A 21,162-nucleotide genomic window follows, 5' to 3' on the forward strand; every position below is an offset into this window, starting at 1 on the left:
TGTGACCCATTAGTTGTATAGGAACATGTTTTTTTTTTTGCTTTTTTTGTTTTGTTTTGTTTTTAATTTCCATATATCTGTGTGTTTTCTGAGATTTCTCCTGTCACTGGTTTCTAGTTTTGTGATATTTTGATCTAAAAAGATACTTGATATAATTTCTACCCTCTCAAATTTGTTAAGATTTGTCTTATGGCCTAACATAAGACGATTTGGAGAATGTTCCATGTACACTTGAGGACACTGTGTATCGTGCTATTAGATGGAATTTTCTGAATATGCCTGCTGGATCCATCTGGTTTAAAGTGTAATTCAAGGGACCAGTGGATGGCATAATGGTTATGTGGCTAGACTCCCACATGGTCAATTGTGGTTCAAATACTGAGCCCAGTGACTTGAACCTCACACCGGGTGCATGTGCATGTGTGCCCAAAATCCTAAGAGGTGACTGGAGGAGAAGAGGTTGCAGCATGGCCATCCCCCATGGGGAAAGATTTTTCACTTCCTATCTCTCTCTGTCTCTCTGGCAAGCAAACGTGCCCTATAGCAAAAATCTCTCAAAAAAAGAAAGTCTAATTCAGGTTGATTGAACTGATATGCAGTGTATTCAGGTTGGGGAGATTAATTTTGTATGCTGTGGAGATGTACAGTGATTAAATATAAAAACAAATAAAATTTTCTACAAGTGTAATTCAAGTCAGTGTTTATTGATTTTCTTCCTAGGTGATCTGTCCATAGTTGAAAGTAAAGTGTTGAAATTTCCTATTATCATAATATTCGAGTTTATCCTCTTCAGAACATTTAAACATTGCTTCATGTATTTAGGAGCTTTGTTGTTGGATGCATATATATTTACAATTGTTATGTTTTCTTGGTGCAATAACCTCTTTATCATGTAATGTCCTTTGTCTCTTTTTATTTAAAGTCTACTTCGTCTTATATAAGTATAGCTACCCCTACTCTTGATTTCCATTTTTATGAAATGTCTTTTTCTATTCTTTCACATTCAATCTATGTATGTCCTTACTAGTGAAGTGAGTCTTTTGTAGGAAGCGTATGATTTTTTTTTAATCTGCTCAATAGGCAATCCATATGTGTTTTTAAATTTTAAAAAATTTACATTTAATCATTGTATGTTTTACAGCATACAATGTGGGTTCTCAAAGCATAAATGCATTGCATGTAAAAAAAGTCAGAGATATCACCATACACAATAATTTTCCATTCCTGTGTCTATTAAATGTTCTTCTCCTCCCCTCCCCTCCAATCCTTCTCTCCTAACCTCAACTGTCCAGCCCCTCCTATATAGTCTCTGGTATCTACTATTGCTGTCTCTACTATTATATTTTCCAATCTTTCAGTTTCTGCCATAAAATACAGACATCAGTATATATTGAGTGGAAACATACAAATTCTGTCTTTCATAGTCTGACTTGTTTTGCTTAGCATTAAATCTTCTATATTCATCCACGTTGTGTCAGGTGACTGGATCTCATTATTTTTTTATGGCTGAGTAGTATTCCACAGTGTATATGTGCCACATTTTTTCAATCTAGTCACCCATCATTGGGCACTTATGTTGATTCCATATCTTTTTTTTTTCTGAGAGGTTTTTGCTATAGGGTGAGTGTGCTCGCCAGACAGACAGAGAGAGACAGAGAGACAGAAAGCAAGAAATCACCCCCCAGGGGGGATGGCCACACTGCAATCCCTTCTCCTCCATTCTCCTCTTGGGATCTTGGGCACGCATGCACACTCACCCGGCGTGAGTTTAAGCTGCCGGGTCCAGGACTTGAACCATGGTTGACTACGTGGGAGTCCAGCGACATAGCCATTACGCTAACTGCTGGTCCCTTGATTCCATATCTTAACAATTGTGAATAATGCTGCAATAAACATTGATGTGCAACTGTCTTTCCAAATGAGTGTTTTCCTATCCTTAGGGTAAATACCCAGGAATGGAATTTCTGGGACATATTGTAATTTTATTTGTAGGTGTTTGAGGAACTTCCATATTGTTCTCCACAGTGGTTGTACTAATTTACATAGGAGGGTTTTTCTTTCACCACAGCCTTGCCAGCACTTGTTCTTTATTTTTTTTTTTTGATCATAGTCATTCTGTCTGGGATTAAATGGTACTTCATTGTGGTTTTGATTTGCATTTCCCTTATGATAAGAGGTCCTGAACATTTTTTCATATGCCTCTTGGCCATTCATTATGTCTTCCTTGGAATGGTGTCTGTTTAGTTAATTTGCCCACATTTTAATTGGATTTTTTTTTTTTTTTTTTGCTGGTAAATTACTTGAGTTCCCTGTATATTCTGGTTATCCATCTCTTCTTGGAAGCATAGTTTGGTGTCAGAATTTGCATTTGTTTTGTAATTTTTGTCTCCTAACAACTTGTTGTAGCCATAGTTGTTTTTTAGAGATTTTTGCTATAGGATGTGTGCGCTTGCTGGAGAGACAGACAGAAAGTGAGAAATCACCCCCACAATGGGGATGACCATGCTACAATCTCTCCTTCTCCATTCCCCTCTCAGGATCTTGGGCACATACACACATGTAGTGACAACCATTACACCATCTGCTGGTCTCACTATACTTGTTTTTTAACAGTTTTGTCTGTTAAGCCTTTTAGAAAGGATGAAATCTCTTTATACCCCAATCTGACAGCATTAGAGAATTCGGAGCATGACTGTGGATTATTTATATCATTGAAATTTTTACTTTTGTATGTGTTTTATTATTAATTAGCAGCCTTTATTTCAGCTTTAAAAACTTACTTTAGTAATTCTTGCAAAGTATTACTTCTAGTTATGAACTCCCTTAGTTTTTGTTTGTCTGGGTGAATTTTTATTTCTCTTTTATTTCTGATGGACAGCTTGCCAGTAAAATATTTTTCCTTCAGCACTTCGAGTATATGATCCCATTCTTTCATGGCCTACATGGTTTCTGCTGAGAAATCGCAGTTTGAGCCCCAGACTTAGAGGCTTGAAAATCATGCTGGGCATGTGTGCTTATGTGCTCAAAATCCCTAAAGGAGAATGGAGAAAGGATGGCAACATGGCCGTCCTCCCTGGGGTAGGGGTGATTTCTCACTTTCACTCTCTCTGTCTCTTGCTATTGCTCTCTGGTGAGTTTACGGACTCAATGGCAAAAACCCAGAAAAAAATTTATACATTCATTCCATTTTTGATGAAATTTTGGAAGTTCCCTTATATATATCAAGGAAACCAAATTATGACTGTGGTAAACTATTCTTCTTCTTCATTTTCATCTTTGTCTTTGTCTTCTTTTTAATGTCAGAAGGTGTGTCTGTGCCCAAAAGAGAACAAGAGAAGAGAAAGATAAAGAGAGAGAGAGTAAGCACATCCCTATGGCGCCTGATCATGCCAAAATCCTTTTTTTCCCATTTGTATATTCCATCAGGATCCTGAACCATGTGCATGTGCCCAGTGTGTTTTTCAAGCCAATGGTATCAGGCTTTTAACCTTGGTTGGCCATATGGGAGCTGGCTTCCTCTAGGCAGCATCTAAGTACTATTCTATGGGATGGTATTTTTGCCTGTGGATAATTACTAGTTGGAGTTCTATTGGGGGAAATTGAAGTCAGAGAACCCTTATTCTGCCATTTTGCTGACATCATTCTTGGAACTTCAAGCTCTCATATCCAATGGTTTACTTGACATCTCCGGTTGGATGTTGAATAGGCACATCAGACATAACACAGCTGAGTTTCAGCTCTTTTTTTAAAAAATTATTTATTCATTCATTTATTTTAATTTGACTAGAGACAGAGAAAGTGAGAAAGCAAGCCACCAGGTGCAGGACTTGAACCATGGTCAGCCATGTGGGAGTGTCCAGCATCTCAACCACCATGCCACCTGCTGGTCCCCAAGCTTTAGCTCTTATGTAGTGAATGCTGTGGTATACTGGCCATATCCTCCTTCAGGACTGAGGCACTCATACCTCCGGCTCACAGCAGAGTCCTTCTCTAGGAATTACCCTCAATTGAAGGGAGCTGTCTTGCTCAAGCTGACATTCTTGCTGCAGCTCCTATCCAATGCCTTGTTGATGAAGGAGATCAAAAGGCCAAATCCCATTGCCTCAAAACTGTGACAACTCTGAAGAGTCATTGCAGCTTATAGTCCTTGGTATTTTGCAGTGGTTTTTAAAGCTATTATCAATTTTTCTATCAACAGTTGAGAGGTGTGTTGGAATGTCTACTGCAATTGTGGATTTATCTGTTTCTTCATTCAGTTTTATCAGTTTTTGATGCTGTATTTTTAAGTGTATACACATTTAGGCTTGTTTTATCTTCCCAAAAAATTGACCTCTTTATCATTATAAATATTTCTCTTTACTCCTGGTTATATGTCTTATTTTGAAGTATACTTTGTTTCCCTCTGGCTAGTTTAGCAATGTGAATAAATAAATTTTATTTTTGGCCTGTCATATTTGCATATGTTTCTTTTCTCCTTTGTTTAGGGCCTCTTTAGATATACCTTTTCTGTGAAGCTTCTGAAGACAGAATTTGTAATTTCCTTTGAGGTTTATACTGAGTATGGGATCCATTGCGCACAAATTGTTTGTGTTTGTTTTAATTTTATTGAACATGGATTGCTTATATTTATTTTTAAAAGACTAATTAATTAATTAATTAGATGAGAGAGAGAGAGAGAGAGTGAAAGCAAGCCACCAGGTCTGAGGCTTAAACCATGGTCGGCCATGTGGGAGCCTAGCACCTTAACCACCATGCCACCTTCTGGCCTTATGGATTGCTTATATTTAATTTTGGATTGGCCGCTCTTGGGTCAGGCACATACTTAGTACCCAAAATACATGAAGGAGAATAGATTCATGTGATATAACATAGTTGTTAAGGGCTACTGCTTGGTTAGGACCTATGGATATGGCCATTCCTTAATTAAAAAGTAGAGAACATCCTATATACCACTAATGACCAAATATAAGGTGAGCCTGTAATGTAGGGTGCTCTCTACTATGTTTGAAGATTTATCCATAGTTTTGCATGTAGCTCTAGTCTGTTTATGTTTTATTTAACATTTTTATGTGAATATACTATAATTTATCTATTTTTTATAGATATTCATATGGAACACTTATTTTTCAAAGTGATCTTTAAAATGCTTATTTATATTGTTCCAATAGATAAAGTTATGAAGACATACTTCTAGAGAAAGTACTAGACTATAAACTCTTTCTCACCATTTTCTTCAGGATATCTTTTGGATATCCAAATATCATTATTTGTTTGATGCCAGTTAGAGTTAATTAATTATTTCATCATAAGCACTTGGTGGTTCAGAATAAAATAACTAAGAGTGTCCTGTAACATGAGAGAATTTGCAAATATCTTTTTTCTAAAAGTATTGCAAGAGAAATGAAAAATATGTCTTCAAAATACATATACATAAATATTTATAGCATTTGTATTAATAATAGCCAAAAACTGGAAATGACTCAAATTTCTATCAATTAAGTAAATAGATAAACATATTGTGGTGTATTACACATAGAACACTAATCAGAAGTAAAAAGAAACAAGTTTTTGATATACAGAAGCTCAAAAACATTTGCTCATATTTGGAAGATCTATGTTTACCAAGTCACTAGATTTTGAAGGCAAAGCAAGTCAGAGGAGTGAGATGGGAAAAGAAATGATTATTACTAAAATGGCAAGAGATTCCAGACAGTGGTGCAATGGTCATATAACTGGAACCATATGGGAAGGTATGAGGATTACATCCTGGGACCTCCTGCATGCAGGTCCATGATCTGGGCTGGGAATAGGTTGTGGTGTGAACACCTTGTGGGAAGTTCCTGCCACTTTGGGTCTCTCGCATAGAAGAAATAAATAAAGTGGAAAAAAAAAAAAGAATGAAAATGAACCACTCAGAAGAACTAGGGTAAAGTACTGTGGGCTAATAGGACAGCCAGAACAAAGGCTCTGTTTTGCTTTGTTGAAGAAGAGATCCTCTGTGGCTGAAATAGGACAGCGAAGAGAAGACCAGTTATGGGCCAGGTGGAGAGGGGCATCAGATGACTGGAACCAAGGGAGCAACCATTTTTTATGTAGCTCCCTTACCATACAACTATGGTAAGGAATACATTTTTAAAATGAACTTTATTAGGGCTATATTATTATAATAAAAGATACATAGTCAAATATTTATTCCCATTACTTTAAAAATGTCCTCTTTCTTTTTTCTGGTCATCGCCCTTATTCTCAGCACTGGATGACCATTTTCATATTTCTGTCACCATAGATTGGAATGCACACAGAGTGGCAGAAGGCTGGAGCTTTGACTGGGTGAGAGGCAGTTATCCTTGACGATGTATCATTAGAGACATGCTCTTTCCGGCATGCAGACACCAGACAGGACAAACAATCTCAGTAATCACCCAGAGTCTCCCAGAGTAGCATATATCTCAGTAGCAATAAAGCTAAATTTCACTAACTCTATCTTGTGAGATATTAAGGCCAATAATTCTACTTCTGACCCTCATCCTCCAGACAGAGCCAAAACTCCTAAACTAGGAGACATCTAAATATCTTCAATGAAAGCTCATAATAAACCTCTAAATTTCTTATCGAGGATTCAATAAGAATATTTCAGGGAAGTGTTTTAATAGTATTTGTGTCATTAAATAATGGGTAATATGGTTATTTTAGTATCAAAACAGAATATATATATTTATTTTTAGGAAATATTTTAAGAATTATTTTTATTTAAATTTATTTATCTACTTTTTTATTTTGATTTGACCAGAGAGGGAGAGAGAGAGAGAGAGAGAGAGAGAGAGAGAACAAGCTGCCAAGTACGGGAATCAAATTGCAGTTGGTCACATGGTTGTCCGGTGTCCTTAAGCATCACGCCACCTACTGACCCCTCTATTTTTCTTTTTTAATGGCTGAAACTTAAAACATCTAAACAGCAGCTTCTGGAAGAACCACTTGTTCTTGTTTATCTTGTACCTTTCTTTGAACCTTTGCCTCCCAGCAGGCCTTGCATTTAAAAGCAAGTTCTCTGAAGACATTCCATTGACCACAGTTTGGTTAAAGGGACTATTCACAGAGTGAGTACCTTGTAGGTATGAGGTGATGGTAGTTATAAACTTTCACAGAAGACTTGATCTTTGGCCTCTTGATGATTTTCTTCTTGCTTATCAGTGTCACTTTGAGGACCGAGGTCAATAGTAGCCACCAGAGCCTGGATGCAGGGGCAGTCCGAGATGCCACCATCAATGTTCTCCATGATGACGGCTTTGTGTGCGGAGTAGCATTTGGCCAGGACCAGCACCACTTCCCAGGTTTCATGAACTTGCCCATTCGACAGCAACCACCAGGGCCTACAGGAAGTTGTGCCAGAATATTTTAAAACATATTTTGGGACCAGCAGTTAGCGTAATGGCTATGTCGTTGAACTCCCATGTAGCCTCGGCTGCTATTCGAGTCCCGGACCTGGTGGCTTAAACTCATGCTGGGCGCGTGTGCGTGCGTGCCCAAGGTCCCAAGAAAAGAATGGAGGAGAAGCGATTGCGGCATGGCCATCCCTCCTGGGGGTGGGGTGGGGTGATTTCTAGCTTTCTGTCTCGATTTCTTGCTTCCTGTCTCTCTGTCTCTCTCTTTCTGGTGAGCGCACGCACCCTATAGCAAAAACCTCTCAAAAAAAAAAGTAAAATATATTTTTAAAACTTTATGGGGCTTTGCACACATAAGATTGTATTGTTCTCTTAATCAGTAAAACAAAATCTGCTGGTTCCATTTTGAGTCCTCAGAGTTTAATCTTACTTAGTAGGTTACAGATATTAACATACATGAATTTACCTAAAAAAGAATATTCTGGCCCTAATACCGAGAATATAACATAAAGTTCCAGGTAAAATTCACCACAGCTGCATTTTTGTCTGCCTCCAGGCATAGGAGCTTCAGAATCAGGAGAAATTTGAACAAACATTTTGGAATCTATAGTAACATATATATGTATATACATCTCTATATTACATATGCATTATATTTTTGTAATATTTATATATAAAATTAAACATACTTATTTTAGGTATACATAGTTCAATGAGTTTTTAAAAAAATTATTTATTATTATTATTTTTTAATTTGTTATAGGTCACATGTGCTCACCAGAGAGAGAGAGAGAATGAGAAAGAGAAAGAGAAAGAGAAAGAGAGAGAGAGCGAGCAAGAAAGTGAAAAAGCAAGCTGCCAGGTTTTGAGACTCAAACCATGGTCAACCATGTGGGAGTCCAGTGTCTTAACCACTGCGCCACCTACTGGCCCCTCAGTGAATTTTAATAATGTAAAATATGGTGGGCCAGCAGGTACATGATGGTAAAAGCACTGGATCCCACATGGCCAACTGTGCAGATTGAATCCTGGACCCAGTGGCTTTTAAAACATTCTGGCTACATATTTATAAAAGTGGCTTGAAAAACATGCTGGACACATATTCATGAATGCCCAAAATCCTGAGAGGAGGATGGAGAGAGAAGATTGCAGTATGACCTTCCCTCCCACTTTAAGGGGTGATTTCTCACTTTCCCTCTCTTTTTGTCTCTCTTTCCAGAAAGTGCACATGCCCTATGGCAAAAATCCAGAAAAAAAAAGAAGTAAAATACAATAACTTGAATAACCACAATTAAGATCAAGATTAATAAAATCTCTAATACTTAGAAAGTTCTCTTCTTCCTCTTTCTAGTCAATCTCCCTCATCCCCAGTCCTTAGTAACCATTGTCTTTTTTCTTTTGTTTTTGTTATCTTTTTTTGAGAGATTTTTGCTATAGGGGTCTGGCCCCACCACTGTCTTATTTCTATCACCATAGAATGACTTTGTCTGTTGCAAAATTTCATACAAATGAAATTATACAGTATGTCCTGTAGTGTATCTGACCTTATTTTGCTTAGCACAAAAATGTCAATACAGTTTCATTGGAAAGGGATAGTTTCTTCAGCAAATAGTGCTGAAACTATATTATATCCTTATGGAGAAAAATACTCATCAACCCTCACTTCATATGATACTCAAGACTTCAAATTTAATTATAAACCTAAATATAGAAAAGGTATAAAACTTGTAGAGAAATGCATAGATCACTTAAAAATTATTTTATTAAACTTTATTTATCTATTTATTTATTTTAAATTTGACCAGAGAGGGACAGAGGAAGAGAACAAGAGGGTGAGAGCGAGAGTGAGAGAGAGAAAGTGAGAAAGTGAGTTGCCAGGTCTGGCATTCAAATCTTGGTCAGCCATGTGGAGTCCAACACCCTTAACCACCATATATCATTTTTGTATCTAACATTTTTCTGCTAAATCTTTAGTTACTTTTCTCAAAACACTATTTACTTATTTATTTTGTAATTGTGAGAGGGCACACGCACATCCCAGGGAAACAGAAAGACAGGAAAAGAAAGGGAGAAAGCACCCTCCCAAAGAGGCATAGCTACATCACTATCTCTTCTCCATCCTCTCAGGAGTCTGAGTACTGATGCATATGTGCCCAGTGTGTTTTTCATGTTGTCAGGACCAGGATTTGGATCCCACATGGTCAGCACTTTAAAAAAATATATTTTATTTATTATTACTTGTTTAAAAAATTATTCATTCAGTTATTTTAATTTGGCCAGAGAGAGAGAAAGTGAGAAAACAAGCTACCAGGTTCAGAACTCAAACTGTGGTTGGCCATGTAGGAGTGTCCAGAGCTTTAACCACCATGCCATCTGCTGGCCCCAGGGTCATCACTTTTATTACATGTGTAAATGGTCAGTCATGTGGCATACAGCTTCCTTATCACTGGGTATGGGGGCAGCCCTCAAAAACCTTTTATATCAGGTATACATTATTGTTCTTCGGCCCTCTGGAAAATGAACAACTGGGGCTAACCAATGGAATGGTTGTTAAGGTGGCTGGATCCCACATGGCCAATAGCAGAGTTCAAGTTCTGGACCTAGTGGCTTGAAAAACAATGCACATACATGTCCAAAATCCAGAGAGGAGCATGGATGAGTAGGGATTGTGGTGTGACCATCCCCCATTGAGGTTGCTTTCTCACTTTCCCTCTCTCTGTCTCTCTCTAGCATGTGCACACGGCTGATAGCAATAATAAAAAAAATAACAATAACTAAAATGCCTTGAGTATCCTAAAAAATGGTTGCAATTTGCTTTTAACTGGTCTGTTTTTGCTTTGACTGGGTTACTTCCACCTCTTGTTGGTCATTGCTTTGATTCTGCTTTATCTTCAGGATAATACTGGGAAAGCTACATGCCTTCTCTTTTTATAGCTGTTCAAAGAAATGCTTCAGGATTTTGATCCCATTGTTTAAAATAGAAAGTTTGCTCTTGTCTGCAGTTTAATCTGGGCACAACAGTTTTGCCACCCCTTGAGTAGAAAGTTTGCTAAACTTTAATTTTCAGTGAACTGTGTAAGCTGAACCATTAGAGAGGTCTACAGTGCTATAATTTCTGCTGTTAATTGTCAGTTTTCTTCAAGGAGAGCATGAACATAATTTTTTCCTGGAAATTTTTGTGGATGGTCTGTTGTTGTGGGTGTAATCTTCAGCCTTGTCTCATCCTTGCTTACAATGAATGATGTATTAGTAAACTTTGGGAGTATTGTTCACATAAACATTTTTGCGAAGCATCCATGATTTCACCATTCTTCTGCCCAAGCTTCATCATAAGTTTGACGTTTGCCCTTGCGTTAGTATTAGCTGAATTCATTTTGCTCTCAGGTGGTATATACCAACAGGTGGTATAGTGGTTAAGGTGCTGGACTTCACACGGTGGGCCACAGTTTGAGTTTTGGACCTGATGACTTGAAGATCATGCCAGCCACATGTGCATGTGTGCCTGAAGTCCCAAGAGTAAAATGGAGGACAGAGAATTGTGGTATGGCCATCCTCCTTGGGGAGTAATTTCTAACTTTCCCTCCCTTTTTCTCTCTCCAGTTACACACTCTATGGCAAAATCTAAAAAGAAAAAAATCCATTATGCTCTGATAGGAGCTCTCTTCAAACTGTAGTCTTATCCTTCTTAGTGCTTCAAGCTACAACCTATTCAGATGTGTTATGACCAGTTAATGTGAGTTTATTTTGATGGAACAAGATTTGAAATCCATACATAATATTTTCATATTATGCATTTTTATGAAATTTTAGAAGCCCCATTGCGCACATCATTTATTTATCACAATCTTCCTTAAGGTACTATTTTACTACTTTACAACAATATCCAAGTCTTACAGCAGTATTGTTCCATATCCTCATCATCATTGTCTACTGTCAACATAGATTTTACTTTTACATGTGCTATAGACCCCATAGTACATCATTATTAGTTTTTCTTTAAAAAGTAAACTTTCTATTGGGACCAGCAGATGGCATAGCGGTTATGTCACTGGACTCTCACATAGCTAACCGCGGTTCGAGTCCTAGACCTGGAGGCTTCAAACTCACGCCAGACACATGCGCATGGGTGACCAAGATCTTGGGAGAATGAAAGAGATTTCTGTATGGCCGTCCTCCCTAGGGGGTGATTTCTCACTTTCTCTCTCACTGTTTCTGTTTCTCCCCTGGAGAGCATGCATGCCCTAAGGCAAAAACTTCTAAAAAAAAAGAAAATTTTCTATTAATAAAGGGTGAGAATGAATGAAAATTTTCTTATATTTATTCATATATATATATATACACACACACACACACATATATATATACACACGCACATACATACATATATCTACATGTACAATTTCCAGCATTTTCATTACACACGTAAATCTAAATTTCACCTCAGGTTTTTTTTTCTTTTCAGTTTGCTAGAGGATGTGTGTGCTCATAGGAGATGGAGAGACAGAGAGAGTGAGAGAGAGCATGAGAAATCACCACAGGGGGATTGCCATGACGCAATCCCTTTTCCTCCACTCTCTCCATGGGGTTTTGGGCATGCACACACATGCACCCAGAGTGTTTTTCAATCCAGTGGGTTTGGGACTCAAACTACACAGTAGGCCATGTGGGATCTAGTACCTTAACCACCATACCACTTGTTGGCCTACATATTCTTTTCTTATGTTTGGAGAATTTTCTTGAACATTTCTTCTTTTTTTTTTTAAGAATTATTTTTATTTAACTTTATTTATTTATTTATTTATTGTATTATTTTAATTTGACCAAAGAGGGACAGAGTGAAAGAGAGAGAGAGAGTGAGAGAGAGAGAGAGAGAGAGAGAGAAAGTTAGAAAGCAAGCCACCAAGTCTGGGACTCAAACCATGGTTGGCCATGTGGGAGTCCAGTGCCCTCAATCACCATGCCACCTGCTGGCCCCGAACATTTCTTCTTATTCGTAGATGAATACTCCTGGTTGCTTTTTGTCCATTTACAATTATTGTTTATAATTACTAATAATCTTATTTATTATTTTGTTATTTATATGACAAAATAATGCTATATACATAATAGGTAATTACCAAGTAATTTAACACACATATGCATTATAAATGCATATATAATTTTAATTCTAATAATCTTTTATTAATCAGAAAAAGCATTTTTTAAGGTTATTATGGAGAACCAACAGTTAGCGTAATGGCTATGCCGCTGGACTCCCATGCAGTCGCGGTTCGCATCCTGGACCCGGTGGCTTAGAACTCACGCTGGGCGCGTGTGCGTGCGTGCCCAGGATCCCAAGAGGAGAATGGAGGAGAAGGGATTGCGGCGTGACCATCCCCCCTGGGGGGTGATTTCTCGTTTTCTGTCTCTCTGTCTGTCTGGCAAGCACATGCGCCCTATAGCGAAAACCTCTCCAAAAAAAAAAAAAAAAGGTCATGAAGGCTGGTGGTCAGAGGAGTTGACAATGGCCCCTAAGCATGAATGTAAGCAGTCAAGGATTCCTAGCAGAGATTTGCTCCTCAAGAGAAATACAGTGCCCATTTGTACAATATATGGACTGACAGCTCTCAAAAGCAGGAGCCAATAATTTGTTTGGGATAGTGAATATGTTAGTGAGTCCATGGACACAAATGAATTGCAAAGCTACACTCCTAGTGGTATATATGAGCATGTGTGTGTATGAGTGTGTGTTTGTGGTGATAATGTATGTGAAGAGTCCTTCAGCTTCTTGCATTTAAGAACACTTCTCTATAGGCAGGGGAATAAGACCTAAGGTTGAATGATGGATAAAGTTCCTTCAGGTTATGGTCTGGTCATGAATTATAAAAAAGCAGAAGTAAAAAATTATTTCATTTTCAAGCCACCACGCCTGGGACTCGAACCACAGTCAGTCGTATGGGACTCCAGAGCCTTAACTCCCCTATGACTGACTGTGGTTCGAGTCCCAACCCTGATGGCTTGAAAACCATGCCAAACACATGGGTGTGCATGCCCAAAATCCTGAGAGGAGAAGGGATTGCGGTGTGGACATCCCCCCTGAGGAATCACTTCTCACCTTTTTCTCACTGTCTCTCTCTGGTGAGCACAATATACAAAAACCTTAAAAAAAAAAAAAAGAGAATAACTGCTTGCAGTTTTATTTTAGTTTTCTATTATTATTATTTGTTTCCTTAAGGCATGTATGCTGGAGAGAAACATAGAGAGATAGTGAGAGGGAAAGTGAGAAACCACCCACTGGGGGGATGGCTGTGCCACAATCCCTTCTCCTCCATTCTCCTCTCAAGATTTTGGGCATGCACACACATGTGACAGGTTTGATTTTTAAGCACCCAGGTCAGGGTCTTGAACCACAGTCAGCCATGTGGGGGCCAGTGCCTCAACCAATACACCACCTGCTGGCCTCAGTTAGTTACTCTCCTAACTCCCTCTTTAACTGAACTGTGGCTCCCAGGAACAGCCTTATATAGAGAGGGAGTATTGTATTAGAAAGAAAATGTTACTGGACTATTGACAGAAAGTTAATTTAGATAAAATACAGCTTTTTTCCCCCCCATGGGCATTTGTTTTGTTTCAAGTCATCATAAACTAGGTATTGCATTGCCATCAGTGGATATAGAAGCCTAACTTTTTTTTAGAGAAATAAAATTTTTATGTAAACTGAATATGTAAAATAGCTTACTTCACTCTATGGGTCTTGTTTACCTTCATTAGTCTTTTTTTTGAGAGAGGTTTTTGCTATAGGGCGCATGCGCTCGCCAGACAGACAGAGAGAGACATAGAGACAGAAAGCGAGAAATCACCCCCCCAGGGGGGATGGCCACGCCGCAATCCCTTCTCCTCTCGGGATCTTGGGCACACACGCACACGTGCCCGGCATGAGTTTAAGCCACCGGGTCTGGGACTTGAACCACGGTCGACTACATGGGAGTCCAGCGACATAGCCATTACACTAACTGCTGGTCCCATCCTTCATTAATCTTCAAAGAACAATCATTTGTGGGACCAGCCGATGGCATAATGGTTATGTCTCTGGACTCCCACATAGTCGACCGAAGTTGAGTCCTGGAAACTCACTCTGGGCGCATGTGTATGTATGTGTGTGCTCAAAATCCCAAGAGGAGAATGGAGGAGAAGGGATTGCAGTGTGTTCATTACCTTGCAGTGAGTTTCTGTCTTTTTGTTTCTCCAGTGAGCGCACGCACCCTATGGCAAAAAATCTCTCTAAAAAAAAAAAAAAAAAAAACAATCACTTGCTACCAAAGTATATCAGTATTTTGAATGTGCGTCTCTTGGTTTTGTTTATTAGCTAGTTCCTGCAAGCATTTCCACCAGAACTAGAGGCAAATCATAGGAAGCTTTTCTTTTAAAATATAAAGCACTACCGAAAATTTCCATGTACATATATATTGTTTAAGTATTTGGCTGGTTTTGTTTGTAAAAAGATATAAACACCAAAAAAGAAAAATTTATATTGTATAATGATGCAAACAGGAAGATGCACTTTCTGTAACTTTGTGTAAGTATTTTAAGTTACTAATTTTAACTGAATTTACTACAGGATCTCTTAGTACAATCACATGGCTTTTGTAAAATTTATTTTTTAAAGAATTATTTATTTTTAATTTATTATTATTATATTATTATTATATTTAAATTTGCTATAGGGCACTTGTGCTCACAGAGAGACAGAGAGAGTGGGAAAGTAAGAAAGCAAGTATCAGATCTGGGACTTGAACCACAGTCAGCCATGTGAGAATCCAGAGCTTTAACCACGATGTCACTTGCTGGCCCCATAAATGGCTTATTTTACATATATCTGTATTGACCAGTGGCTTCTCAAAAGTACTCTCTAGTTACTGATAATAGAAGAAAATAAATCTTCAAACATATTTTATGGAATCTCTCACCACAAATACTTGTTAGATTTGTGTATTGTATATTTGTAGTTTTCTATTCTATATAAACTTCCTTTTTAGTTTTTAAATATTAAATTAAATTTTTTTTAGTTTTTTTTTTTTTTTTCCTTATAGCATGTGTGCTTGCCAGAGACAGAGAGTGACAGTGAGAGGGAAAGTGAGAAATCACCCCCCAGAAGGGATGGCCACACGGCGAAGGGATGGCCACACGGCGATCCCTTCTCCCTCATTCTCCTCCTGGGATTTTGGGCATGGATGCACAGACACCTGGAGTGATTTTCAAGGTGCCAGGTCCAGGACTTGAACCACGGTCTTCCATTTGGGAGTCCAGAACATTAACCACTGTGCAACCTGCTGGCCTTGAACTTTCTTTTTAATGTGACAGTTATACTCATTTAAAAAAGCATGGTTGCAGACTAAAACATACAGTGTGTAATCATTTCCCTGAAAACTCCTCCAATGTTAAATTTGGAGGCTGCTGAAGCAGACCATTATACTGGTGGTAACTACTCACTGAGCTTTTCTAATAGGTAGTAAATTCAGAGAAGCAGCCTATGTATATTTAATACTTTGTTCACTTGCATTTAAGTTTAGAATAAGTCCCAAGTAAAACAATGGAAATGCATATAGAACTATTAATTCTTACAATGTTTAATTATATCAAGATACAGGAATTTAACTTTAACTTTTATGTAGGCAAGCTGTCCATTTTATTGTGTGTTAAAATAACTTTCCTCTCCTACACATTCTCTTCTTGACCCAAATGAAATATTAACCTAAGGTCAAGAAGGGAGAGAAAAATGAATGTCTTTACTAAAATACCAATAAATTTGTCAAACTCAAAACAAACAAATGAGTCATTGGCAGGAAGTGGGAGGTGAAACCACGGTTGTCTATGAAGTGCACTAAGGAGAACATTTAGAACGAGAAGAAGGAAGCTGAGGATGGGGCTCTCACACACTTGAAAGGTAGAAAAATTTGTCAGGGAGGAGTCTGCATTAGGCACCCAGATGCTCACTTCATTCTCCACAGTTGACTGTGGACACTGAAATCCACAGGTCTTAGACATTGATTTTCCAGTAAATCCACATCTGAAATGGATTAGGAAACTGTGTGTACTGTGACAAATCCGTCTGCAATGAGACTGGCGCTTCTTGTGATCTTTATCATTTCTGTAGATGACCCTTGAGTCCTTCCTACCTTGGGAGCTTATTTTATCTCATGATATAGAAAATCCCAAATGAATATTTTGACTTGATCCATGTGTATTTAGAGAGAAAACACATCCCTTCTCTAAGGATACCCTTCACAGAATTAGTCTGAGAGACACTTGCCAAGTTCTTGAATAACTAAATTAACAAACAGGACACAAATGTTCAGGGATCAAAGTGGGTTGCCTTTTGGAATTAGTCACATTGCTTATTTTAAATGACTTTATATGTGATTTTATATACTTGAAAAAATAACACTAGACAGAGCAGCAAACCCTTACATAGAATTCACTGTTCTAAATATTCTACATACATCAGTTTAGTTCACAACCCTACAAGGCATTTTGTAGATGAGAAGGTGAGACACAGAGAGATTAAATAAGGTACCCAAGTGGCATCAGCTCGTAAGTGTCAGTGTTTGCATATAGCCTAGCTCTTCAGGCCCCAGGGTCTATGCCATCAACACTGCAGTAAACGTATCCTTTACCACAACTTGTCACTTCCAGATTAAGTTAATTATAAACTAACAAATTACGTTGTCCTCATGGTTTAGTGGTTAAAGAAACTGGATCCCACATGGCCTATGATGGATTCAAGTCCCAGCCCAACCATCTTGAGAAACATGCTGGGTGTATATGTGAGCAGTCCCCCAATCCTAACAGGTTGGAGAAATTGAGGAGAAAGGATTGCAGTGTGACCACTTCCACTGGGGGCTGTTTTCTCCTCTCCCTCCTCTCTGTCTCTCTTTGATGAGTGCGGGTACCTTCTGGCAAAAACAAACAAACAAATAAACCAGCCAATAAATCCAACCAAGGCTACTGATTTGAAAACAGACATTTTTACATGCCTGAATTCAACCAGGATATTCCAATTTTTTCTGCGAATGTGGACACATGTTAGACAGTATTAATAATAATACTTACTGCATATTTTCTAGGGGCTAGGATTTGTTCTAATTGCTTTACGTACATTAGTTATTTAATCTTTACAATGACCCTGAAGTAATGCTGTTATTATCCTCATCTTGTAGATGGGGAGTCTGAGGCATAGAGAGGGAAAGTAGCTATTATAATGTTATTAATAATAATACCTTATATTATCTGATTATAAATTGGTATGCTTTTAAAACTTTGGCGTATTCAAGGCACATATATAAAATGACACATATTTCTTATTCTTTATTTTAAGCATTCAAGATACACGATTAATAGGCAGACATAGCTTTCATTAAAAACTCCAGATCTCAGAACCTCAAGGTTCTTGGAGTATTTACTATACAATAGAAACTCGATACTGGTTAAAGTGAAACAATTCTCAAAACTAAATTTAAATGGTGGGGGGAAAAAAGCCTACAGGCCATAAGTAAAAAAATAATTTGCTTTGCCAAAATGAAATATCTGTTGAATAACTTTAGGGGGTTAACCTTTCTCCGCATACTAATATCAGTATGCTCAGGTTCCCACTCACAACTTACTTTGTCTTCTTATAAATCTGCAAGTTTTCGCAGTGAATTTGTTTTACGATGAGCATTATTTGGAGAAGTTGGCAGGTTCTTAATAAACTGTACAATCTTGTCCTTGTGTATGACAGAGCCAAGCACCGTGTTGGCATAGGCACTTGATTTTTTTTTAACCTTGTTTTTGTTGTTACTGTATTCGTTTTTGTGTTCGCTTCCTTGTTTCACTAATTTAATCTGAAGACGAATTTCATAACTTTTAGGGAGAAATAAGTTTGCTTTATTTATTTAATTTTCAATTTACATTTTATCATTGTACATATACAGTATGGTTTTTCAAAGCGTGCATGCAGTGCATGTCAGTCAGGTCCAAAATATCACCCCACATATCCTCAACAATAAGCATCTCATCACTGGAGCTACTCAGGCAGAGGCTGGACTGTCACGTCAGGTGAGAGCACCCTTAACAGTTCCTACCGACTGTGAGCTTTTGTTGTCATACTTAGATGTTTATACAATATAAATATGGTATTACTTGTAGCGTCATAATGATGTGGAATGTGAGGTGTAGGGTTGATCAGGCCTAGCACCCGCAGCGGCAAGGTTCTTGTCTTGTGCTTATGAAGAATTAGAGATGCAGACACAGAGGAGGGATAGTTAAAGTGGAGAATATTGAAGGGGAGAAGGAAGAACAGAGCTCCCAAGAAGAAGGGAGGGGTCTCGAGATGGGTTGCTGAAGAGGAGCAGGAGTGGGGAGTTTTTATCTGGGTCATACGGGCTTTTTCTAGGTGGGGCTTAAACATGCATTCCCCCTTCTATGGTGAGGGTTATATGATGGATGGGTCCGGTTATTTCTCTTAATTTTGGAGTGGGTAAAAGGTCAGGAGATTCTTTGTCTAAAAGCTTTGGGTCATAAAAACCATTATTTTCTTCCTGGAATGTCGGGCCTGGAAAAAAGCCTGTGTTTTAAGTCTAGGTCATGCTGGTAGGTCAATCACTGAGCCACTGCTGCAAGCTGTCTCTGTGGGTAAAACTTAGCCAGTTTGTGGTTCCATTTTGTGTCTATATCCTAACTATATTCTTCAGGTCCCTGTCTCCTACCTCAACAGGAGTTTAAAAAAATTCATATTTCTTCTGAGTGGATCAAATCAATTTCTTTTGATGAGCAGTCGACAGCTTCTGGGATTGGAGTGTTCCTGACATTGCTTTCAAATCATCCTCTGATCTATTATTTCCAGGGTCAGGGATTCACTGATAAACCTTTCCCATTTGCAAATAATACAGACATTGTCTAAAGCTGTGGTCATCCTAGTCACTCAGTGGACAGACCTGGCTCTCCTTCACCACCCTTGGAGCTCTCTTTTGTACTTGAAGAGAGCAGAGACTGTTAGAATAGTCACTCTCCGTAAGGTTCTAATCACATTCTGAGTGGATAATGTTGAAGCTCATTAGTACAACATTGGTCAGGGTCACCATTTCTTGAATCTTCTCTTAATTTATTCAAACTTTCTTCCTTACTGCATTGCCTTTTTATTTTTTTAATGAGAGATTTTTGCTATCAGGTGTGAGTGCTCACTGGAGAGAGAGAGACAGAAAGTGAGAAATCACTCCTCAGGGAAGATGGCCATGCCGCAGTCACTTCTCCATTCTCCTCTTGGGATCTTGGGCACTCACACACAGGTACCCAGCATGAGTTTAAGCCGCTGGGTCTGAGACTCGAAATGTGGTCGACTACATGGGAGTCCAGCAATGCAAAAATTACACTATCTGCTGGTCTCTGCACTTCCTCTTTGTGGCGAGCACTGCGTACGGAAGCCATCTCGAGCTATCCGCCATCTTGGAAACCATTAAGCTTCACTTCCTCACTGAGCAAATTGTTTCTCAGAAATCATGTGACCAACCGTTCTCCCCGGAAGTGGTTGGGTTTCTAGGCAACGGGAGAGATCCACCCACATCAATGATTGGTTAATGCTGTTCTATCTCATTTGCATTTCGGGCAGCCAATTGGTTCCCACCAGCTGTATATAACTCGCCATTTTTCCTGAATAAATGGAAGTAGATGGAAGAAGACGACTTGACCAGCACCTCGTAGTGTGTGTGCATGTGTTTGTCCCATCTCTCACTCCCTCCCCCAAGGAACCTGTTCCACTGTCTTGCAGGCCGAGACACCTCTTTATTTTATTTTTAAGCTTTCTTAGATACAGGGTCTTCCTATGTTGCCCAGGCAGGACTTGAACTTGCAATTTTCCTTCCTCAGCCTCCTAAATAGCTGGGATACTGTGTACCAGTGCCCCTGGCTTTCTCTGTTGACCGTTAGAAACTGACAGTGAGTACTTTTCCGTGAACGAAAGTCAGTCTACTTTTTACGCTATAGTCTCCAACTTTAGTCACCTTTAGAGTCCTGCCTCTCTCTGGAGAACTGCTTACAACTAACAACTCTTAGTCACATTCAAAGGGGCTTCAACGAAACCCGGGAGCAGATGGTTATTATGAACATTCGCTTATACCTTTCTAGACCAGTAGGGGGCAGAGGGATCTTTAAATCCAAGTTCAGGTGTGGGAATGGGCAGAGATGGCTTGGAGGGATCTTCAAGGGGGCCAAGGACCAAATCCTGGGTGAAGAGAAACTAGAATGCTGAGCACCTGTTCTGGCAGGCCCATTTCAGGCACTGGAGTAACAGAAATAAGACACAATTCTTGGCCTCAAGAAGCTCACAGACATGCTAGCTATTCTACAGATATCCCATGTTGCTGTTTCCTGATTTTCTGGACTCTGCAACTTACCTGTTCCCTAATGGCCAGCTAAGCACCTTCCAGGTTACCCCAGGACTATACATGCAGACAGCTCTCTCTTTCATGTTTATCAAATTTATAAGCGTATTTTGCTGTTTTGTGCTTACTTGGATTCCAGACTTGGATATTTTCCTCCACCTGAGCAGACGTGCTTGGCCACGGCCCTTGATCTTAGTCTCCGTATTACATTTTCCCTTTTCTTTTGACTCACAAACCCCAGACTGACCTGTGCCTTGGCATCAGAGCAATAGTTTTAACAACAAATGTAGCTGCACGGCGGTGGCGGCACCTGCGCGGTTGGGGCTCTGCTCCGCGTTCCACTGCCTCTCCGGGGCTGGCGTGTGGCCTCCGGGCCTGCGCGTGAC

At 38.9% G+C, this 21,162-nt stretch overlaps 1 protein-coding gene across 1 annotated transcript in view; it reads right to left on the reverse strand.

The window, feature by feature from the left end:
• Positions 1–7,129: 7,129 nt before the first annotated feature.
• Positions 7,130–21,162, reverse strand: part of LOC102477618 (olfactory receptor 5V1) — a 27,548-nt gene continuing 13,515 nt past the window's right edge. Inside the window, exons 5-6 of the mRNA XM_014591085.1 lie at positions 18,482–18,621; positions 7,130–7,370 (exon numbers count right to left, since the gene is read on the reverse strand). Of these exons, the coding sequence (XP_014446571.1) occupies positions 7,130–7,370; positions 18,482–18,621 (381 nt within the window). The remainder of the gene's footprint in view (positions 7,371–18,481; positions 18,622–21,162) is intronic.

This window comes from Tupaia chinensis, unplaced genomic scaffold (assembly GCF_000334495.1).
Source record: "Tupaia chinensis unplaced genomic scaffold, TupChi_1.0 Scaffold000529_1, whole genome shotgun sequence".
Taxonomy (NCBI): Eukaryota; Metazoa; Chordata; class Mammalia; order Scandentia; family Tupaiidae; genus Tupaia; species Tupaia belangeri.